The sequence below is a fragment of the Nyctereutes procyonoides genome, unplaced genomic scaffold, assembly GCF_905146905.1.
Source record: "Nyctereutes procyonoides isolate TBG_1078 unplaced genomic scaffold, NYPRO_anot_genome, whole genome shotgun sequence".
Classification (NCBI taxonomy): Eukaryota; Metazoa; Chordata; class Mammalia; order Carnivora; family Canidae; genus Nyctereutes; species Nyctereutes procyonoides.
The window spans coordinates 21,984,603-22,008,204 of record NW_026575049.1 but is presented as its reverse complement, the minus strand read 5'-3'; the positions used below and the strand labels follow the sequence as shown (position 1 = coordinate 22,008,204).

At 57.6% G+C, this 23,602-nt stretch overlaps 1 protein-coding gene across 5 annotated transcripts in view; it reads left to right on the top strand.

The window, feature by feature from the left end:
• The window catches only part of ARHGAP8 (Rho GTPase activating protein 8), a 65,860-nt gene that overhangs the window by 15,515 nt on the left and 26,743 nt on the right, over positions 1-23,602 (top strand). For all 5 annotated transcript variants that reach the window (XM_055329042.1, XM_055329044.1, XM_055329043.1 and 2 more), the window contains exons 2-6: positions 2,210-2,329; positions 3,802-3,945; positions 11,817-11,904; positions 15,966-16,097; positions 20,691-20,777. In XM_055329042.1, coding sequence (XP_055185017.1) covers positions 2,293-2,329; positions 3,802-3,945; positions 11,817-11,904; positions 15,966-16,097; positions 20,691-20,777 — 488 coding nt within the window. In that variant the 5' untranslated portion in view covers positions 2,210-2,292. The remainder of the gene's footprint in view (positions 1-2,209; positions 2,330-3,801; positions 3,946-11,816; positions 11,905-15,965; positions 16,098-20,690; positions 20,778-23,602) is intronic.

The window sequence follows — 23,602 nt, the reverse complement described above, 5'->3', positions numbered from 1 at the left end:
TGGCCTCCGCAGGCTCCTTGGCCACTGTCAGTTCCTGCATGTTTCCGCTGAAGGCCGCTCCCTTCCTCCTGCTGACCATTTCCTGTCCGGGTCCCTCTCAGCCTGAGCACTTTTGAGGACACACGTCCATTCCCCCCTGTGTCTGGGACTCGGGGTCCTGCCCAGGGCATGCCTGTCGAGGGAACAGATGTGGTGTCCCGCTGCCGCCAGGCATTCTGCAGTGTGACACTGGCCCCCTGTCCTGCACGCAGCCCTTCCATCTCCTGGGCAAGCCCTCCCCGACTGCCTGACACGTCTGACCCCCCGAATTCCCTCAGTTTTCACAGCGTGAACAGACACGCCCACACATCAGCACCTGGGAGTAGCATGTGGCCAGCCCCATGCCCCTCCCTGTCGACGGAGGCTGGCCTCTGTTGCCGTAGGTTTGTTTTGCCTGCTTCAGACTTTTAAAATGTGGAATCATGTACCTGACCTTTTGCTGGGTGTGATGGTGAGACACCCCCTCCCTGCCCCAGGTTGGGACGCACAGCTGTGGAAGACACACGGCTGCGGGGTGGGTGGCCGTGGGACGGTCTGGTTACAGTTGCCTTCCACTGGCTGTGGCTACTTAGGCTTGGCTTGGGGCTGTTTCGAGAGTGCCGCCCAGAACACCCCAGCCCCCGGCCCCTGTCTTTCCGTGCACAGATTTCCATGCACATTCTGCTGCGTGTGTGTGTGTGTCCAGGACTGGGACCCCGGGGCCTGGGGCGCCCACCTACAAGTATTCTTCATACTAAGTTAGATTCTAGTGTTTAAACAGCAGCTGTCATGGGCAAGCACGGACTCTGACTTCCTCTCCCCGCCCCCCCCACAAGTGATCAGTTGTGACCATGATGAGGGGCTCTCCATGAACCCCTTCCCCCAGGCAAGGGACATGCATCTCCGGACCCTGGGCCCTCCCTGACTCTCTCTGCTCCTGCACACCTCTGGCCGGTGCCCTGGGTGAGCGCCTCTGCATCATCTTCCCGGGCTCTGCACCCGGGCAGGTGACTCCCTGACCCCTGGGTCAGTTTTCTCAGCTGTAAAATGGAGAAGGAAAAACAGCTCTTAGCCCACAGGGAGTTTTGAAGAAGGGGAAGGGGAAGGAAGATTTTACATTTTTCATGTTCATAAAACATGCTTTACGTTGTCAGCTGTGCATTGTTTTAGTTTGGATCATTGCATCTTCTAAGAGCCCCATGGGCTTCTGCAAAAATGAGAAACGGCTAAATGTGGAAAAATAAATGGATTTATCACCCCTCATCCTAGCACTCTTAGAAAACGTCATTTTAACAAAGTCGTATGTTTCCTTTTGCTATTAAAAATGGGTCCGGGGCACCTGGGGGACTCAGACGGTGGAGGGTCTGCCTTTGGCTCAGGTCATGATCCTGGGGTCCTGGGATTGAGCCCCATGTCAGGTTCCCCACTTGTGTTCTCTCGCTCTCTCTCTCAAATAAATAGACAAATAATTTAAAAAAAAATAACGCACAACCGTGAGCAGTTCTGATCGATCTTTGCTGGCCTCATTTCCCCCTCCCTAAATGGGTGCAGGAGGGTGCGTGCGTCTCTCTGAGCAGGAATGATGGTGGCCTTGAGAGCTTCGGCTCTGGTGGCGCTGTTCTTGCTCCAGGTGTGCCCCACCCTTGTGGCCGCCCTGCCCTGCCCCGCTGGGACATGGGGCTGCTTGGTGAGGGGGAGCCCTGGCCACGGGCAACAGTCCCAAGGAAGAGGCCATCACACGTGGGGTCGGCGCCACCTTCGGGGCTCCGGCTCCTTGGACCTCCCCCATGTGGAGGGGGTGCTGGGCAGTTGAACAGAAGTGGAAACATTGTCTCGATTTGGGGTCTTGGGGAATCAGAAGTGGGTGCATTTTTTTTTCTTAAACATTTTATTTTTCTATTTGAGAGAGGGGGGGCGCACAATCAGGGGGAATGGCAGAGGGAGAAGCAGACTCCCTGCTGAGCAGGGAGCCCGAAGCAGGACTTGATCCCAGGACCCCAGGATCACGACCTGAGCCAAAGGCAGAGGCTCAACCTGCTGAGCCACCCAGGCACCCCGAGAAGTGGGTGCTTTTTTTTATGTTAAGGAGAGAAAAGCAAGCCAGGCACCCAAAGGGCATTTCCTTCCATCCTCGAGCCCTAGCGTGTCCTTGTGTGCGACATGTCCCTGGTTCTGTGTGCTTCTCCCTCAGGGTGTCGGAAGGACCCTGTGCCCGGATCCCCGAGAGGTGGCCTCGGGACGGTGTGCCTGGGCCGTCCTGCCCGGCGGCAGAGCATGTCCCGGCTGGACCTGGAGCAGCTGGCCGAAATAGGTAAACGTGTCTTCTCCTCCGGCCTCGTCCTGCGAGGAGGTCATTGGCGCGCGTTTGCTTTTAATATATAATATATGTATGTGACTCGGGAAGTCGGCCCCTGTAAAGAGTGCCCGGTGAGGTCGTCCTCATCTGGGGTCGTACCAGTCCCCTGTCCCAGCCGGCCACACGGAGTGCCTTTTTAATCTTTCCAGGGCACTTTTGCACAGGTTCAGATGAGCCCCTGTGGGTGATGAGAGCCACCCTCCTGGGTTGTTGGGGGGCTCAGGTGGGATGATAATCCTCATTCGCTGCTGAAGGCCACGCATGAAGGTACCAGATTCTGTATCCCCATCTCACAGACCAGCAAACTGAGGCTCAGGGTAACAGGGAACCATGTCAGAGCCAAGCCTCTGGAACCACCCCTGGCGTTTTGGTGAAGATCACATGTGTGTATGTTTACATGGAAGGCTATTCCTTGGTTGTCTTTTTGTTTGTTTGTTTTTTTGTTTATAAATAAAACCAAACATTTATTTACGTGGAGGAATTCCAACCCTGGATCTTTCACATTTGAAGGATGACATATTCTATGTGTACACAAAGCAAGGGGTGACAGGGCTGTAACAAGCAGTGTGGCCTTGGGAACTCATTCCCCATCTCTGAGCCTCAGTTTCCATTTCTGTCCACATGGAGGACAGTATTCAGCCCTGAGGCCTCATTCTATCCCTCCATGGTTCTGCATCCTCAGCAGGTGCATAGTGGGTACACAGCAGAGGTGGGTGCATAGTAGGTGCACAGGAGAGGTGGGTGCACACTGAGCAAATGCATAGTGGGTACACAGGAGAGGTGGGCACATAGTGCACAGGAAAGGCAGATACATAGCAGAGATGGGTGCTTAGTGGGTGCACAGGAGAGGTGGGCACACACTGAGCAGATGCATAGTGGGTTCACACTGAGCAAATGCACAGTGGGTACACAGGAGAGGTGGGTACATAGTGGGTACACAGGAGAGGTGGGTACATAGCAGAGACAGGTGCTTACTGGGTGCACAGGAGAAGTGGATGCATGGTGGGAGCACAGGTGCATAGTGAGAGCACAGCAGAGATAGGCACATAGCAGGTACACAGGAGAGATGGGCATGTAGTGGGTGCACAGGAGAAGTGGGTGCATGGTGGGAGCATAGTGGAGATGGCCACATAGTGGGAGCACAGCAGAGATAGGCACATGGTGCACAGGAGAGATGGGCACATAGTAGGTGCACAGGAGAAGTGGGTACATAGCAGAGACGAGTGCATACATGGTGCACAGGAGAGGTGGGTGCATGATGGGAGCATAGCGGAGACAAGCGCATAGTGGGGGGGCACTGCGCAGAGGGACAGTGGTTGCACAGCTGAGGCATGTGACTCCTATAAAAAGACCTCAGGAGGCCCCCTCGTTGCCCTTCTTCCTCGGGAAGACAGCTGACTTCCTCTAATCCTCGACGTCTGCCATAGAGCTGCAAAGAGATGAAGAGGAGGCAGCTGCCCTAAGCATGGCGGGAAGGCCTTTGGTGGCGCCCACGGCTGGCCAGGACCCGGCGCTGAGCATGGATCACCCCTTCTACGACGTGGCCAGGCATGGCATCCTGCAAGTGGCAGGTGGGTCGCAGCTGGTGGCCCCAGGCACACTGACAGTGCCGCGTCCCCGTGGCACGGGTGGGTTCTTCCCCGCTGCTTCACTCCAGCTGGCTGTGGCCACAACGGGAACTGAAAGAATCTGCCAGGGTTTTGACATGCCCGTCGGAGTCAGAGCATCGCCAGGTGCTCCGGAAAGCCAGCAGGCGGCGTTGGTCTTTAAGGAGCAGAGGCCAAAATTAAACGGATTGCTTTATTAACCAAGGACAGTGTTGTGCTGCTTCCCATCAAAGGGAACAAACATCTGCCCACACTTAGAAGATGAGCAGCCCCATGGCCAGCAGTGGGTCTGGGGGAATTTATTGTGTCACTTTGACGAGGCCTGAGGGATCAGGGCCGCATGGTGTGTTTCATGGGGGCAGCATTTTAGTTGGGGTCCCCCGGGGGGACAGAACCAGGAGATACAGTAAGAGGAGGCTTATTGTAGGGATTGGCTCTCGCGTGACCGTGGAGGCTGAGAAGTCCCAGGATCTGCCGTCTGCAAGCTGGGGACCCAGGAGGGCTGGTGGTGTAAGTCCTAGCCTGGGCTCTGGGGAACCAGGAGCACTGGTGCTCCCCAGTGCCCGGGGCCTGGAGAAAGTGGGTGTCCCAGCTCAAGCACAGAGCAAACTCGCCCTATGCCCTTTGGTTCCATCCAGGCTCCTAACAGATTGGGGTTGCCCTCCTGTGTTGGGGTGGGCAACCTTCTTTCCTCAGTTCAAAAACTGCTCTCCCCTGGAAGCACTCTTGCAGACACACCAAGAAATACTGTTTTACCAGCTGTCAGGGCCTCCCTTAGCCCAGTCGGGGTGACTCGTGGAGTTAGCCGTCATGGGCAGTGACCCTACCATCTCACCTCTTTGTCCCCTGCACCAAGCTCCATAAACAATAGTTCCTGTCCCAAAGGAGCTGGAGACTTGTCAAGGTGATGATCAAACAGAGGGATGGTTCTCAATAGTTGGAGGCTCTAGAGACACAAGTGCTAAGTATTTTGGTGCACACTAAGTGCAGAGGCCCAAGGAGAGGATGGGGAAGGACAGGTGGCCAGCCATTCCAAGCCCCAGATGTTCATTTTGGAGAACTGTTAAGGTTTAGGGAACAGGGATGGTTGCTGGATCCCATGTGGGGGCACAGGTCAGGTGCTTCCTCACAAAAGGATGGCAGGAAATATAGGTATTTTTCATAAGAGGAAAAAATACATTATTTATGTTAACATGCAATGGGTTATTTTTAAGGATTTTTAGAATTTATTTAAGAGAGAGAGAGAGAGAGAGAGAGCGTGCATACATGCAAGGGGAGGAGCAGAGAAAGAGGGACAAGTCGACTCTGTGCTGAGTGGAGCCCGATCCCACCACCCTGAGATCATGACCTAAGCCAAAATCAAGAGCCGGAGGCTCAATTGACTGAGCCACCCAGGCACCCCTGCAATGGGTTATTTTTAAATGAATAAATATTTTTAAAAATTTAAATAAATATTTTAAAATTTTCTCGTTTAGATTTCTAGTATGGTCAATTTCAATAGAAATAACCTGCTTTTTAAAAAATTTTAAGACTCTATGAGGGCTGGGCCACCTGGGTGGCTCAGTTGGTTGAGCCTCTGACTCTTTGGTTTCGGCTCAGGTTGTGATCTCTGGGTTGTGAAATCAACACATTGGGCTCCGCGCTGAGCTCGGAGTTGGCCTGGGATCCGCCCTCGCCCTCGCCCTCTCCCGCTGCCCCTCCCTGAGCTCGCACGTGCTCTGCCTCTTTCTAAAATAAATACACATGCTGCCGAAGCGAGCACCTTTTCTAAAATAAAAGAATGAAATCTTTTTTTTTTTTTTGAATGAAATCTTTGAAAAGCAAAACAGGAACAACTCCTTGAGGGCCTCAGTAACTTTTAAGAATATCAATGGGTTGGTTCCAAGATCTAAGTCTGCGAAGTGGTGGCCTCGTGCATGAGCTGTCTGGGCGGATGTCCCTGGTGCGCTGGGGAGGAATGTGTGTGTCCTGCCGTTTCGGGCGGAGAGTTTTATGTATTCAGTTCGGTTCAGTTGATGAATGGTGTCCACATCCTCTCCTTCTCAGTCACTTCTGTGTCTCCTTCCATCATTTGCCGACCAGGGTGTGTTCAAAGCGCCCTGATTGGCATTTCTTAGTTCCTGCCTTTGGTTCTATCTGCTTTTGTTCCATGTGTCTCGACGCTTTGCTTTTAGGGGGCTTGTCCCCTTAGGATTGTTACATCTTCTTGATGCATTGACCCCTGCCTCAAGGGTCCTAGCAGCGCGGGGTGAGGTTCCCAGGGGCGCAGAAGGAGAGTTGAATCAAGGGCGGGGGGCCCTAGGAAATGAGTTGGGGTCATTCCTTTAATGCAGGCCTCATCTCCACCTGCTGGGCAGGGGACCTGGGGGCCGGGATAGGGTTCCTTCCTGAAGCGAGGCTGTCGGCGTCCTCAAGGTTTTTGGTGGGTCCTTTGGCACCACCGTTCAGGGTCTGTGGGCTGCCCTGGGTTGTGAGCAGGTTCTTCCAGAGGCGCTCCAAGGTCATCTCGGTGGGAGGCCTGAGCCCAGTCTCGAGCTACAAGTTTCCTTTCAGGGGGGTGGGGAAGGATTACCGCTTGAGTCCCTGGATTCTGGAGACTTCTCTTGTGTTAGACCAGAATTCTCATTTAAACAGCAGCTTCTCTAGACGTTTAACTGTCTTTAGGGAAGATATGATGGCCTCAGGCCGCCCTCTAAAGATGCCAGCCCAGCCAGAGGACCTCAGGAGTCCAGTGGAAGCGGCTGGAGCAAAGCTGGGCAGAACCAGCTCTGCACGTGGGTGACACGGACGTCATAGTCCAAGAACTAGAGCAACGGAAATCTAAACACTGCAGCCTGAGTGACGCGGCGGCCGAGGAGAGAGGAGTCATTAGAACACAGATCAGCATCCTTGAAACCCCCGTTGGCTTTTCGATCGGAGCACCCGCTGGCAAGAGACCCTGGCATTGCCTCACGGAGGGTCAGCCCTCTGTCCCTTCCTCCCAGCCTCACCTGGGCGTCCGGCTCCATCCCCTCGTCCCCTCATCCCTCACTCTGGTTCATGCTCCTCTGTGGCTGGCCTGCCCCGGGCGGGGATGGTTCACCACCTGGAACCCTTCCTGCTCCACCGGGAGGTGACGTGGGCCACGCTGTGCCTCCTGCCACAGTGATGAGCAGACATGGCTCCCCACCAAGGGGAGCCCCCCCCCCATTTCCTCTCTGGGTGTCACCTCCCCCAGAACTGGATGGCCAGGTCTGCAGCCAAAAACCAGGATCTTGTACAAAATAATAATGAAAGATCTGTCAATATTTAAGGGATGTGCACTTGGCCAAGCAGAAGCTCTGTGAAATTGTGAATCCTTACGATAGCGTTTTGTGAATACAGTTGACGTGAGCATTTTAAGAAACGGGTCACGTCTGGAGCTCAGCGTGGGGCCAGGGCCGTGCAGCCAGAGCAGATGACGTGGTGGGGAGTGGAGTGCACGGGGACCAGAGAGGCCGGAGGTCTAATCCAGAGACATGGAGGTGGCGAGGGGCAGACCAGAGGACAGGCGGGTCTGGTCTGGTCCTCCCGGATGACAGGCCGCCGCCCCAGACCCGGATCTTTCGCCCTCAGTTCAGACCCGGGCCCGGCTTCTCTGCAGGTTGCAGACAAAAATGGGTCTTCAAGTTTCCTTTCATTTCTGCGGAAGAGATGAGCAGCCTTAAAACAAAAACCCAAAGGGACAAGCTCCAGTCCCTCCTGGTCAGGTCAATGCCACCTCTATTATGCATTTGAGTCGTGCTTCCCTCGGAGCGGATGACGGATCGTCTGGAGCGCGTTCCGGGCCATGGCTCCGGGAGCCGTTTTTTTATTCATAAACTGGGCTCTCCCGTCTCGGGGACGGTGAGCGATGTTGGGTTGTGCACAGCAAGGAGGGGGAGACGGGCCATGAATTAAACTGACGCCTCGCAGAATTTGCATTTTATTGATAGTTTTCATTTCGTTCCGTGTTATATCATCCGGAAGCCCGTTTTCATTACACTGGCCGGTGTTACCCGAGAAGGACGGAGGGGCATTTACTCGTATTGACTGGTGGTGTTAATGCACGTGCTGCGTAGACTGCTTAATAACCGGGGGGCCGGACGCGCCTGGGATTTCTCAGGGTGGCCCAGGAGGCCTGTGCTCAGGCAGCTGCGGAGCTTGTGGGGCGCTCGGGGGCTGGGGGTGCCGCTCCGCCGCTCGCGTGGCCTCTCTGGGCCTCAGCTTCCTCTTCTGTAAATGAAACCGCCACATGGAGACACCTGCCATCTGCCCTGGCCTAGGGTAACGGGTCACATTTATTGAGCACTTACTGTATGCCAGTGCTATGTTGTGACTTCGTCAGCGTTACTGACTAGGCCTTCCCACCCAGGTTTCTTTTTCTTTTTTTTTTTTTTAAGATGTTATTTATTTATTCTTGAGAGACCCAGAGAGAGAGGCAGAGACACAGGCAGAAGGAGAAGCGGGCTCCTTGCAGGGAGCCCGATGGGGACTCGATCCCAGGACCCTGGGATCATGCCCTGAGCCAAAGGCAGGTGCTCAACCACTGAGCCACCCGGGTGCCTCACTCCCAAGCCAGTTTTATGATCGTGCATGTACCGCAGAGCAGCAGAGAAGCTGGCTCGGGGCTGCCTGGCTGTGAGGGGACAGGGACTCTGTCCCCGGGGACACGGCCCAGCCTGTGCTCTTCCTCTGTCCCTCTCTCCTGTTTTACTTTTTCACAGACCTGGTTGGCCCACCGCCACCCTCGCTGTGAGCCCCGTGGGTCTGTCCAGTCTGAGTAATGCTATGATATTAGCTTGCGGGGTGTTTCAAAATCTGTTGAGATGAAGAGAATATCTTCATTAGGTGCTTCATTAGGTGCTGTTTTGGGTTTCAGGGGAGCACAAAGCCTTCAATAGTAGCTCAGCGTCATGCGAGTTGATGAACCGTGCAAACAGTAGGTGACCAGTAGTGTTGATGCAATGAAGGCATGAATGTGCCAGTGCTTTGTGCAGGCCCCTCCACGGCCCTGCCTCAGTCGCTTGCCCAAGCTGTGCTCTGCCCTTGTTTGAGGTGGTGGGTGGGAGGGGCTCGTGGCCTGCTCTGTGCTCCTCTCGTGGCTGAACCGAGTCCAGACTCCCCAGGTGGGAATTCACCCTTTGGACCCTGACCGTCCTGGGCTCTGCACACCCTCCACCTTCTGGGCCGGGGTCGTGCGTCCCCTCACCTGGCCAGCACAGTGGGTCTCAGCAGCCGCAGGCCTGGGGTGCATGGACAGGCCTGAGCCCCTCCCACCTGCTGTCGGTAAGCCAGCATACCGAGCCTGTGGTCCAAGGAGGGCAGTGCGCTGGTGACTGATGGGGACCCGCCGTGTCCTGGCATCCCGGCCCATCAAGTCCCTCGGGTTTTCCAGGAGTCTGATGTCACACTTCTCACTAGGCATTTCCTGCTGCTCATCCTTGGTCCCTGGGTGGCCTTGCTGCAACCCCTGTGGCAGGGCACCTGGTCCCCACACCTGTCCCTTTTCCTCTGTGACGCTCTGGTGCCTGGCACTGAGTTCTGCTCCTTAGTGTCCCTTGCGGTGGTGGGGTGTGGATGTTCTGCTTGCTGCCTCTTTCCAGCCACGACGTGCCTGACTGTGGCCCACCATGTGGCTCAGTGGATGGATCTGCTCACTCTTCCTGGGACCCAGCGGTCTGGGCAGCTGCTCCTCATGCCCACAGGCCTCCTGGCCCAGCGTCCACCCCAGGCCATCCTTCCTCTGTGCTGGGGACCTTCAGTCCTGGACGGGGCTCAGCCCGTGCCCACAGCTGAACCCAGCGCTCCCCTCTCGGCTCCTGTGTCCCCTGCAAAAGGCCCGGCAGCCCAAGCCAGCACGGGGGCGGGGGGGAGCCCCTCCCCAGTCCTGGAGGTCACGGTCTCCCACCTCCTCACTCCCTTACTAGGCAGCCTCTGCTTGGGACGTCTTGCTCCAGGCCACCCTCCACCAGCGGCCAAGGGCCCTTCAGAATGACCCATTGGATGGCGTCCCTGACTGTGAGGTGTGACCCAAGCCCAGCCAGGTGGAAGGCGCTGTAGAAGTAGCCTGGCTGCCGGAGCCCCCGTGGCTTCTCAGGGGCTCGTGAGCTGGGCGGAGGCCCTGTCCCCACATCGCTGTCCTTTGCCCAGGACGGGGAGGCCAGGGAGGGCCGCGCCTGGTCTTTCTCCCCGGAGCTGAGCGCACAGTGGGCCGTCCGCGAACGCTGGCTGACCTGGTCTGCCGTGGGCCCACTTGTTTAGTCCATCCCAGACTTTCCGTGTGGCCTGATTCCGGTTGATGATGCCACGCGGTGATGTTGACCTTCTGTCACGGGTGTTAACTTTCTCTTTCAGCCCTCGGGGGAGTTAATTCTCGTGTCTTCTTAGCCACATGGACGATTCCCCGCTGGAGGAGCAACGCTGTCCCTTTCCCTTGTGCTGCATGGGCGAGTGTGGACGCAGGTCCCCTGGCCCCTAAGGGGGTAGAAACTGTGGGAGGCACGGCCGTCGGGGGGGATTTGTGCCCGAAGCCCCCATGTGGTGAGGCCGATTGCCGTGGGGCTTCCACCGCAGTCCTTCCCATGGGGCCTTTCTAAACACACAAGAGGCATGAGCCGAATCCCTAAGGAGCCTTGGCATTGAGGACGTCCTGTGTCTGGGAACCGGCACGGCTCGAGAATTCTGAGTGTCGGAGTAGTTTCCGGGCTCCTGGGAAGAACCAGACGTGTCCTCAATAACAAGCAGCTGCCCCGGGTGTGCCGCCAGGGCAGGGCCTGAGCCTGCACGTGCGTGTGTGTGTGCGTGCGCCGTCCCGATGAGTTCAGTTCAGAGCTGGAGGGGGTGGGAGAGCCTCGCTCTCATCCTTGCTCGCTTTATTTATTTATTTATTTATTTACTTATTTATTTATTTATGAATTTATTTATTCATTCATGAGAGACACAAAGAGAGAAAGAGGCAGAGACACAGGCAGAGGGAGAAGCAGGCTCCATGCAGGGAGCCCGACGCAGGACTCGATCCCAGGTCTCCAGGATCACGCCCTGGGCCCAAGGCAGTGTTAAACCGCTGAGCCACCCCGGCTGCCTATCCTTGCTCATTTTAAATAAACCTTGAAAATAGAGGTAAATGCTTCTTCACAGTGAAAGGGGGTCTAAAGTTGTATGATTTCTAGAAGGGTCCCTCCTTTCTTCAGGTTCTAGGAGCAGTCTCAGTCCATTGGCAGTGGTGGAGTATTGGACACGATTTGAGGATAGACACGGGCCACGAGCCTGGGTACTGGGGAGCGCTGGCCCTTGGGGAGCATCCCCCCTGCCACTGTCCCACGTGTGGTGAGCACCACGGCATGTGGACAGGCAGGGGGTCAGCTGGGTCATGCGGGGGCCAGCACCAAGTGTCGGGACTCCAGTATGCTGTGAGGTCACGTGCAGTGGTGACTGGGCCCAAGCTACCTGCTGCCTTCTCCAGGGCCGGGAGGCCTAGGAGCGCTCAGGGGGGCGACCTAGTACGGTGGGGAGGGGGCCGCAGGCGGCATGGCCAGGCACCAGCTTGGAAGCCAGATGCATCTAGGCTCTAGAGCTGGGTGCCCCCGGCCCACCATGTGGCTTTGCCCTGGTGACTTAATCCCACCAGGCCCCACTTGCCCATTGGTCAAGGGGAGAGATGGTGCCCAGCGTGCAGGCTGGTGGTGAGCACGAGCCTGGCCGATGTATGCAGAGTGTCGTGTCACAGATGCTACCTGCCACCCACCTGGGCCTCTTGGGTCAGGTGGGCTGCTGGGGGCCCACGAGAAGGCAGCCTTCGGCGCTGGTGGGGCTTACGCCCGTGTCTGCTCCTGCAGGGGAGGACCGCTTCGGGAGACGAGTCATCACGTTCAGCTGCTGCCGGATGCCCCCCTCCCATGAGCTCAACCACAGGCGTCTGCTGCAGTAAGTCCGTCTGTGCCTGTGCTCCTCCACACGCCCGTGTGTGTGTGCGTACGCTCCCTGTGCACACACACGCACCCCCTGTGGGCATGCGTGCCCTGTAGGCTGCCTTCTCCGTGCACATGCCTCTCCCTCACCGTCAGCACAGAGGATGTTCAGGATTAAAGGCTCATATATGTAGATGGGCTTGCAGGTCCCTGAGCAGGTGTCCTATCCTTTGCCAGGTCACCAAATCCACCTGCGGGACTCATGGCTTCTCCACCTACTGGCTTAAGCTCTGAGACTAGACCTCAGGCCCTCTCAGGCCTCCGTCCCTCTCGGGCCCCCACTCGCCCCCTGCATCTGCTCAGTCTCCTCTGCTCAGAAGGAAGGCCTCCCACTTACCTGTGTGTGGCCTTGGCCACTGTCGCCCCCCCTTTGTCTTGCCCCTTGTTGCTGGCGTCCACACGCTCTGCGTGATGGCCACGCTGCTTCAGGCAAGTCCTTCCTGGCAGGAGCCCCTGAGCCTCATGATGGGTGCTGGGGGAGTCAGCGCATGCTGACCACAGTGACTGCACAGACCCCTCTGGGTGGGCGGGAGACTTGGGGTCTGGAGAAGACCGAACTCTCTGAGGGCAGCTCCGCTTGGATGACAGCACTGCTCCCATTCCCGGTTCTGACCATTCTGCCCGACCCACTTCTCCACCCGGAGCCCCCCAGCTCTGATGAAGGCAGGAGTGAGTCCCAGAAGCCCTTGAGAGCCTTTGGGTTGATGGCTTTTTTTTTTTTTTTAAGATTTTATTTATTTATTCATGAGAGACACAGAGAGAGAGGCAGAGACAGGCAGAGGGAGAAGCAGGCTCCCCTCGCAGGGAGCCCAATGTGGGACTCGATCCCGGGACCCCAGGATCACACCCTGAGCTGAAAGCAGATGCTCAACCGCTGAGCTGCCCAGGGATCCCCCGATCTGTTCCATTGAAGGATCTTCTGACAGCAGCAGGAGATACAGCGGTGACAGCAGGAACGCAGGGGCTCCGGGGTGTCCAGCCAGCGCTGCCGCTGCCGCGCAGTGCGATCTGCTGTGGAATTCATGAGGTGCTGGCCTCCCGGGCAGGCTACCCTGGACAGCGAGCTGGGCCTCCTGGGAGGTACAGGCCTCCCCCCAGCACGCTCGCAGTGTACGGGGCACACACATGGGGACGCCGGATGAGGGAGACCTCTTAGCTGGGGCCCTCCAAGGTTAACCCGCTCCCTTGCCCAATTACTCCCTCCGCGGCCCCACATAACCCACGACCAACTGACCAGTGGCGGGGTCGGCCGGCCCTGAAGGTCCCCTGAGGGGCCAGGAGGTGTTCACGATTTGTTTTCCTGTAAAGACAGAAGTGCCCCCGACAGACGGAAAGCAGGAGGCTGTAGGAGACAGGGATTTAATTGACCCGCTAGTGGCTGTGGGCTTGCTCTTGGGCCAGAAGAATGTTTGGGAACCAGACGGAGGGGGTGGCTACACAACATTGTGAGTGTACTAAATGCCACCGAATTGTTCGTTTTTTTTTTTTTAATTTTTATTTATTTATGATAGTGACAGAGAGAGAGAGAGGCAGAGAAACAGGCAGAGGGAGAAGCAGGCTCCATGCACCGGGAACCCGATATGGGATTCGATCCCAGGTCTCCAGGATCGCGCCCTGAGCCAAAGGCAGGCGCCAAACCGCTGCGCCACCCAGGGATCCCTGAATTGTTCGTTTTTTAATGGTTAATGTTATGTTATGGATTTCACCTCCATCCAAAAACACCTGCCTCTGACAACACCTGGTACATTGTGTTTTCTCGCGTGCCTGCCTCAGAAACCTTCCCCCCCCCAGAAGGAGGTGGTCAGCACAGCCTCTGTGACCAGTTGTGTATGTCGTTCACTGCACAAGGGCAGCATGATGACCGGTCCGCTGTCCAGCTGCGGCTCTTCTCACTCGACGCCGGAGGGTGTCGATCAAGAGGAAGGAGCACTTTTCTCTGGTTGACTCAGAGGTGCCCTGTGGGCTTCTTGGCCTTTCTGGGGAGAGCCCCATGGCGGAGTCTTTTCCGTGCTTCCATGGAAAACGCCGCCATCACACACACCATCCTCCCTGTCTCCCTGTCCAAGCGGTGGCTTTCTCGTGGCCAGATGTGTGCTCCTATTTTTGAAATGGGTGAAGAAATAAGCCCGTGCCTTTGAAGCTCAAGCAGTAATTTAGTTAATGACTTCCTGTGCCGAGCACACGCCGCAGATGTGCCCCGGACGCGGGGAGAGCTCGGCGTGTTGCAAGGAGGACCAGGGAGTGCGCTGGGCCAGCGGAAGGGGCCCCGCTTTGACTGGAAGTGTGAGCTGACCAAGGACCTTCCCCAATCTCCCCCCCCCCGCCGCCCGGCCCCGGAAGGGTCCAGAGATGCAGAAGCGACCGTGAGTTCCTGGCAGTGCAGGCGCCCCATGCGATGGGAGGGAGGTCACAGACTGGCTTCTGTGGCCAGGGTGACAGATGACGGTGCCCCCATGGCTCAGTCCACAGGGTGTTGGAGCAAGTGCGCCGGAGCGTGGGCGCCAGAGCTGCTTCCACTACGGATAAGCCCAGACCTCGGACACGGCAGGCCAGCTTTGTGTCAAGCTGGCGTCCCGGAGACGACGAGTGGGGGCGTGTGGCTCTCTGGGGGCAGGACAGCGTGGGCAGGGGCGTGGACTCTGGAGCCAGGCTGTTCCGTTCACGTCCTGGCCCTGCCTACCCTTTCCTGCTTCCTCGGCCAGCCTCAGTTGACTTCTCTGTAAAATGGGCCTACGGTGCCTGCTTCCAGGGTTCCTGTGGGGTTTAAGTGAGTAAATTCATGCAAAGCCTGCTCTTGAGAGTCTGTGCTTTGGGCAGAGGGCACTCTGCTGGTGCTTTGGAGGCAGATGAGCAGAGGAGGAGCTGACCTCCTTTTGTGCAAGATAAAGATTCCACCGCGGCATCCTGGCCGTGGGGGGTTCTGCGAGTTTCTCCGAGTGATTCTGCCGACACTTGTCCCCACGGGCCCCCGGCCCACGCCCATTGCACCCAGAGCTCCCGGCAGGCCGCCCTCGCAGGGCACGTGGTGAAAGCAGGTGTGCCCCCTGCCACAGGCTCCCGGAAGCCAGGCTGAAGTAATGGCGAGATGTGCTTCTAGACGATGCCCCGGGCAGCCTGGTGCGCCCCCTCCATGTCGGCGGCCCCTGCCCACGATCGCTCTGGACTTCGGAGAGGGCCTTCGGCCGCTCGTCTCCTGCGGGTGGCTGGACGAGGCCTTTCCAGGCGGGTCCTCCAGCTGCGGCCGGGAAGGACCAAGGGTGGGAGGCACTCGTGGGACTCGTACAGCGCCATGTGGTCATGTGGCAGGCAGAGCCAGGATTGTGCTTTATGGTGCTGAGAAAAAATGTCCCAAGCCGATCTGGATGGAAGGAATTGCAGAAGGGCCGAGGAGGCCACCCTGGGTGCTAATCCCAGTGCGTCCTCTGTTCCCTGTGGCTCTGTCGCTCATCACCCGTGTTGGAGGCACAAAACAACACATTTATCCATTTGTTCCCACAGCCAGATGTTGGCAGAGCCGTGCTCCTCCTGGGGGAGCTCTCCCTCCAGGAGAGGAGCCTGCCTTGCTTCCAGCTCCCGCGGCTGTGGACAGACCGTCACCCTCCGGGTCCGGGGGCACACCCCCTAACGTGATTTCCCCTTCTTATCTGTCTTGTCTGGACACATGTACGTTTAGCGCCCGCCTGGATAATCTCAGATAGACTCCGCCTTGCCGGGACCTTACCTTAGTCACACCCGCAAAGACCCCCTCCCGAATAAGGTCATGTTCATGGGTTCCAGAGTCCAGAGATTTGCCGTGGATGTCTTTTCTGGACCATTTTTTGGCCGGTCACATCCCCTTGCTCGCTGTGTACCCAGCCTCTCCTGACAAATGGGGACGGGGCGCCCTGCGGGTGGGTTCCCAGGTGCCCAAGTGTGTGCGTGCCCCTGCGTGACCTGGTGCTGGCACCCACTGGGCTTCTGTTACGGGGAAAGCGTGTTTGGTCTCAGTGACGGTGAGAGTGTGTGTTTTGTGACCAGGTATTTGAAGCACACACTGGACCAGTACGTGGAGAGCGACTACACCATCGTCTACTTCCACTACGGGCTCAACAGCCAGAACAAGCCATCCCTGAGCTGGCTGCAGAGCACCTACAAGGAGTTTGACAGGAGGTGTGTGCCCTGGGGCCCCTGGGGGTGGGCCTCGGGGCCGCACTGAGTGAGGGGGCACCTGGGGCAGGGGTTCGGAGGGGTCATGGCTGTGCCACGGGAGGCGGGGAAAGGTGGGAACTAGGCTGAAGGAGCTCGGGGTGGGTGGGGTCGCCCCCCTTCAGGGCAGGGGCTCTATGCAGCTTTGTCATCTAGGGCAGGGGCAGCCAGGCAATGTCTCGGCTCCATGGGTCATCAGGTTTCTGTTGGGTTCTACTCACGTACTACTTACTACGTAGCGCAAGAGCAGCCACAGATAATACACCAAGAGGTGGAACTGGTTTCCTTTTTTTTTTTTTTTAAGCTTTTATTTATTTATTCATGAGAGACAGAGAGACAGGCAGAGACACAGGCAGAGGGAGAAGCAGGCTCCATGCAGGAAGCCCGACGTGGGACCCGATCCTGGGTCTCCAGGATCAGGCCCTCGGCTGAAGGTGGCACTAAACCGCTGAGCCACCCGGGCTGCCCCGGAACTGGGTTCTAATGAGACTCTATTTACAGACGCTAGAGTGTGAATTTCCTATCATTTTCACATATCATAAACTGGTGATCTTTTCATCTTTTTTGTCCCCAACCACTAGCTATGCAAAAGCCCTCCTCAGCTTGTGGGCTGTACAAAAGTAGGTGGCCGGCCTGATGTGGCCTGGGTGCCCCAGGTGCCCCAGGTTACCGACCCTGGTCTAAGAACTGTGACTGCACAGCCGTCTTCCAGTTGCCCTTCATGCTTGCTCAGCACTTTACAGTTTGCCAGGGGCTTGCTGGTGGCTCTGTCGGAGAGACGGGCAGTGTGCTTCCCAGGGCAGGACACGCCGGCCCCGGAGAGCAGGGGTCTCCCTCTATGTCCCTCACCTGGTGCGTGGCAGGGCTGGGACCCCACCTGAGACCCTGTCTCCTGTCCCACCCGAGGCTCTGCATCACTTGGGCACAGCTTGGAGCTGGTGGATCTTTCCTTGAGCAACACCTTGCCTAACAATCGACCCTTTGGCCAATAGACTACGTGACCAGGCCTTCACGTGCCTATCCTGGCTTGCTCCGGGTTTTCCTTCTCCAGGGCCTTTCATGCCCATGATGGATGTCCTCCTATCAGACCTCTGAGTGGGGGGCATGGTGGCAGGGAGCGTCCGGTTTCCCAAGGCCTGCCCTCCTGGGCTTTGGGTCCTGCTGCCATTGCCCAGAGGGTCTTTGGAGGGATTTCTTGGCTTTCTGTCCTGTGTTTTAGGGGAAGGATTGTTGCTACACTTTGTGGCCATTTACCGGGCACTGCGGGTGCCAGGCCTTGCGGGGGAGCTAGAGGCAACCGGGCCCTGGCTCTGGAGCCTCCCCTGTGAAGCTTTCCTGGGTTGTCCCCAGAGAATCAACAGCCCCTTCCCTGCGACCTCACTGTCCCTGAGCAGACAGGGCATCCACAGAGCACCGTGTTGTGCGCCCTGCACCCAGCTGCACACCCCCCACCCCGACCCCTCTCTGTGTCTCTTGCATGAAGGGAAAGGTCTGCACATGGCAGGCCCTCAGGCAGTGTTGGATGGGAGGATGGAGGATGAGCGGGTGGGGCCAGGGGTGAGTGCCAGCGTTCCCCCTGGGGCAGTCAGAGAGGCCAGGCGGAGGCGGTGGTCTTTGAGCAGCTCCTGGAGGGATGGGCAGGGTGTTGCTAGGTGGCCGACCCGAGAAAGAGTACGGAGGGCTGGGGCTCGGTAGTGGGAGGGCTGGGCTGGGGGGGCTCACCTGGGGAGCCATGGACGGAGGTAGCGGGGGGGCAGTGGGTGTGCTAAAGACGCCTGGCTTGGTTTAGGAGGCAGTGGGGGGCTGCGGAAAGTGCTCAAGGAGATGCAAGTGACAGGTTCCACGGGGCTCTTCCCAGAAGCTCAGGCTGATGGGAGGAGGTGCATCTGCAGCCCTGGGTTGAGCTGATGCAGATAAATTGTCAAATGGAAGGAGGCAAACTTGTTCTGCGTGACTCTCCTGCTTCCCACAAAGGTGGACCAGGAGGTGGGGGTTAGGATTACAGACCTGGGCTCAGTGGAATCAAAAAGGACAGGCATTCCAGGCATCAAGACCAGCAGTGGGGTGTCGGCTGGAGTAATGAGCTCCCCATCGCCGGAGGTATGCAAGTGCAGCCCCAAATCCAGCTTGGTGAGATTTGTACTGCAGGGTTTTCTGTGCTCTTGCTGCACCCCGATGGGCTCCCTGCATTCTTTTCCCCTTGGCTGTTGACACCTCATTCTCCATACTGTTCTCCCCCCAGGTTGCTCCTCTTAAGGGAGAACCAGGCCGCGCTCCTGTGTCGTGATCCCCCCCCCCCCCGATTCCAGGAAGCCGCCTCCATGTAAGGATGGACTCGGTGGCAGCTGTGCTCGCTTGGGGACCCCGTCACCCACAAGTCCCTGTGGCTCCTCCTCTCTGCACTGAGGGTCTTTCTTTTTGTGATTCCGTAGTATTTCCTTGGGAGACACTTTGAGACGGGAGCGTACACATCTTGCTCCTCACCGGTGTGTCGTGCTCTCGCCTTTGCATCCGTTGCTGTTTCTTGGCCCAACGAGAACCGTGGTGGCGGCCAGTGAGGGTTAGGGCTGTTGGCAGTTTGCCCTTCTGGCTCGTTCCTGTCAACGCGGACGTGCGACTTCCTGTCTTGCTCGACGGGTTATAATCCATGACGGTGTTTAATGTTCACATTCAAATTCGGCCAGCGGGTGCCCTTCCGGCCTGGCTCTGGGGACCCTCAGATGCGTCCTGTCATGCTGCGCACCCTTCCTCCCCGACTTCCTGGCACGAGGAAGCGCCCCAGCTTCCCAGCTGACGCTGTGTGCAGCCTGCCCCAGGGTCTGCTCTTTGCCTTCAGTGGAGGCTGCTGTCGGGGGCCTGGAAGTAGCGTGCTTGTTGCTTTTGGGGGGATCGGCCCCCGGGCCCTGCCTGTGGCCAGTTGAGGTGCTGTTCACACTTCTCTCCTTCTGCCGGGAACTGTGCATTTGCCCCAAAGCCGCCAGCGGGTCCCATCCTGCACCCCCAGACCTCACCTTTGTTCTCTCTCTCTCTGCCTCTGTCTCCCTCCTCTCTGGCTGCGGGAACCCTGCTTACGTTTCCCATGCTGACTTGCTTACCCATCTGTCCCCCAGCACCTGGTCGGGTTATCCCTCGGGCCACCCCACCACCGCACACCCCCCTTCCCGTCCCACCGCGTCCCCGTGAGGAAGCCCTGCTCACACACTTGGTGGCCACTGCATGCCTCTCCCGGCTTCTGCCCCCACCCCCGGGTCCGGCCAGGCGGCACCCTGGTCCGCGTGTGATGACCAGCTCTCGGGGGTCGGGGAGACTGGCTTGTGACCCGTGTAGATCTGCCACCGTGGCCAGCCTCAGCTGCCACTGGACACGGGGTCGGGTGGATGCTTGGTGTGCACTTCTGTTACTGAGCTACAGCAGGCCAGTCGTCTCAGGGTACTCACGGCAAGTAGTAAGTGTAGGAAGATAATTAGGAAGTGCTGAGTCTTAAATATATATATATATATATATATATATATATATATATTTATTTATTTATTTAAAAAGATTTTATTTTTTTATTCATGGGAGACACAGAGACTGAGGCAGAGACACAGGCAGAGGGAGAAGCAGGCTCCCTGTGGGGAGCCCGATGCGGGACTCGATCCCAGGACCCCAGGATCACGCCCTGGGCTGAAGGCAGATGCTCAACCCCTGAGCCCCCCAGGCGTCCCTAAATACTTATTAAATATTTATTGCCTTAATAAGACTTCCATATGTGTTTTTATTACTTAGCAGTGGCTGTTTCACAACTGGTTCCCTAAATTCCTGAAATTTCTGACAATCGTCGGCTCTTGCAAGTGGGTAAGAGCTGGCTGACGTCTCCCCTGGGTGACGGCACGCTGGCTTGTGTGGATGCCCCTCCTCCCCTTGGGCAATGCCAGCCAGGCCACAGTCACCCTGCCTGCCCTTGCTGTCTCCACCCCAGGTGGTGCCAACCTCCTGGGCTCAGCCTCATGGCTTTGGGCTAGATTATTCTGCAGAGGAGAGGAAGCAAGCAAGCTTAGTAGCACCTCGTGTTTAAGTGGTTGCCCCCTACCCCGCAGCCTGCTGCATACTCAGTGAGCCCCCCACCGACCTCCTGGTGTGGGTGAGCTCCTGTAAGTGGGGACTCTGCACTTGCAAACTGTAAAGGGCTGCATGCATGCCAGGCAGTGGTAGATGAGCAGTCGGTCCTGATTTCCTGCTTCTTTTTATTTTTATTTTTTTAATTAATTAATTATTTATTTTTATTTATTCATGAGAGACGAGAGAGACAGAGAGAGGCAGAGGGAGAAGCAGGCTCCATGCCGGGAGCCCGATGTAGGACTCGATCCCAGGACTCCAGGATCACACCCTGAGCCGAAGGCAGGCGCTAAACCACTGAGCCACCATGATTTCCCGCTTCTGTTTTTGGTTCAGTGTCCTTAAATCGGCTCTGTTGACAGAGCGAAGGTGCTGAGGCTCACGGTTAGGGCTTCACAGTTTCTCAGCTTAGGGTGTGGGGCGTGTTGCTCTGAAGTCATCTCACCCGTCCCTCCTTAGGTACAAAAAGAACTTGAAGGCGCTGTACATCGTGCACCCCACCAACTTCATCAAAGTTCTGTGGACCATCTTCAAACCGCTCATCAGGTACGTGGTGTTCTCGGTGAGGACGTTACTGGGGTGGGAGGCTCCACCCCGCGGGTTCCGGGGGATGGCCTTTGTAGCATTTTGTGAAGGGCTCGTCTCCGGGCACCCATGTGTCTGGGGGACCCCACCCATCCCGTGGCTATGGCGGGTCACGGTCACGAAAGGGAAGGTCAGTGAGCTTCACCCCTGGTGTGTTAAATCCCACCCTGGCCTGAGCACCTGCTTTATGTACTTGTGTCGGGTGTCCCCAAGACCACCTCAGGTTTAGTGGTTCCCTGCAAGGACTCACAACACTCAAAGAGCGTGGCCCACATGGCCCTGCCGGTGGGCCAGACGCGGCTCCCAGGTCTGCAGGCTCCACTTGGAGATTTCTGGAATAGCTCCCACTGAATGCAGGGAGAGACTTCCGTGGCCAGACATCCTTTCGTTTTCGGAGGATTCCCCGCCAGTTCTCCCACCTGCTGCCTGGGCTGCAGCCATAGCCCCACACCTGTTGGGAAGGGGGGATTTTGTCCATCTGCCTCGATGCCTAACTGGGACCAGTACACTGGCACCGTACTTGACACAGTGAGGAAGCCAGTGCTGGTTGCCTGGCTGCCCGGGAAGGCAGGTTCGCTGTTCCTCTGCTCATTGGTGCTTTCCTTTGCCTTAGAAAGGCTCCAAGAGTTCTAGAAACCTCTCTAAATTCTTGGGGGGAAAAATTCATGTGCTCCCACCATGTAGTGAGGCAGCCCAGGTGCCTTGGTGGTTCCGGAGCTTGGCCTTGTCTTTTTTTTTTTTTTTTTTTTAATTTACTTATTCATGAGCGACACAGAGAGAAGGAGGCAGAGACACAGGCAGAGGGAGAAGCAGGTTCCCCGCCGGGAGCCCAATGTGGGACTCGATCCCAGGACCCCGGGATCACGACCTGAGCCAAAGGCAGATGCTCAACCACTGAGCCACCCAGGCGTCCCTTGGCCTTGTCTTTGCCCCGCCACTGATCATCCATGACTCCCGGCAGGAGATGCGGCCTCTCTCTGCTGTGGTTTCTCCATGCAGCCGACCACGCTGCTTCAGTCGCTCTGTTGTTGTAACAGCTTGTTGACTTGTGCGTACGGGGGGTTTAGAACAAGGCCTGCCTGGCGCTGGCGGATGCTTGGTGTTTGCTGCTAGCATTGTTGTTACAAGTTTTTTATTATCCTTCTGTGATGACTTTAGTCACAATTTCCTATACACCTTATGTGCACAGCGCCCCCCGAAAACGATCCTGTGACGTCAGCTGTCGTCTCCTTGTTCCGAAGGAGAGGAAGTTGGCGCTCAGAGAGGTTAAGTAGCCTGCCTGAGGTCACACTGTGACTAGTAGCTCAGCTGGGATTCCAGCTCAAGCCTGTGTGGAGAACTGCATGTTCTCCTGCCTCAGGCGTGGCCATAAGCAGGTGCCAGGAGAGAACCTTGGGAATCAGAGGTGGAGACCGTGGAGTCAGGACTGCGCTCTGTGGCCTGTCAGTTGTGCGGCCTCAGGCGGCTGCGTGACCTTTCCGTGCCCCGGAGTCCTCACTTAGAAGTGAAGAGGTTGAGCGCAGAGGCTGTGCGATGCCCCAGAACAGCAGTTTACCCGGGCCCAGCCCCTTCCCTCCTCACCCAGACCCTCTCTGCAGGTGGGGCCTGGAGATGCTCGGCCCGAGGCCTTTCTGGGGTTTGACGGGCAGGAAGTAGGGCCCTGCGTGCATCTGCCCTCCAGAGGCTGGTGACCAGCTGGAGGGGGTCAGGCAGGAGAAACAGCGAGAGTTGGGGGCCGCTCCCCAGGGGCAGGGGGCTGGCTCCAGAGGCCTCCCTGCAGCTCCAAGCTGACATCTCTGCCCCCCTCCTCCTCCCGCTCCGCAGTTCATAGGGAAGGACAGGCCCCTCCCGGCAGGTGGCTGGGTGCTGGGGTGCGTGCACCGGGTGTGATTCCCGCTCACCCACTAGGGGGAGCCAGTGCACGTGGCTCGGCCTCCCGCGGGCTCGGCCTCCAGGTGGGCTTGTGATAAAATGCTCCTGGGCTTCGGTGACACAGGAGAGGAGGGTCTGGGGGTCTGCCCACCGCCAGCGTGGACAATAGGGTCGTGCCCTTGAACACGTGTTCAGGGGGCACACCTCACATTGTGTGTTGTAAGCACATATACAAAGCGAGGGGACGCCGGGAACACATCCTAGACGATGGCTTGTGGCCTTGGCATCACGGGTACACAGGTTTCCACACTCACCACATCGGGCATGTGAAATGCGTCTGGCTCTCTGGACGCCCACGACGAGGAGCGAGGCCGGCGGTGATCATTTACCAGCAGCAGGTGCCGGGCCGGTCCCTTGACTGTCACCCGCTGGACCCTGTTTGGGTGTCTGCCTGCAGCCCGGGGCACCGGCCGCTCAGTACAAGCACACGTGGTGTGTACCAGGTGTCAGAGGCGCCCGGAGGGAGCATTTGATTCCGAGGGGGAGATGCTGAGGCCAGGGAGGCCGGGAGTGGATTCAGCCCAGGCACCTTTCCACGCTGCTCGCTCCAGGCTGGCCTCCCGAGTGACACCGTCCTGGAGGGAAAGCGGACGGCACCTTGGGTACTCCCTGCCTCTGGCAGAGACCCGGGCAGAGGAAGTGGTGCCCAAGCGGGGGAGGCACCCCGGAGCCGGAGCCAGAAGCCGCAGCACCCCCCCTCCCCGGCCTCCCCTCCCTCGCCCACCTCCCCTGTCTGCAGATTCCTGGCAGATTCAAACTGGAGCAGATCTTTATTTTTATGCAGATGAGACTCTCAAGAGTGTTGGGTGCCTGAGATCTTATGAAAGCAAAAGATCTGCAGACGCTGCTTCTGT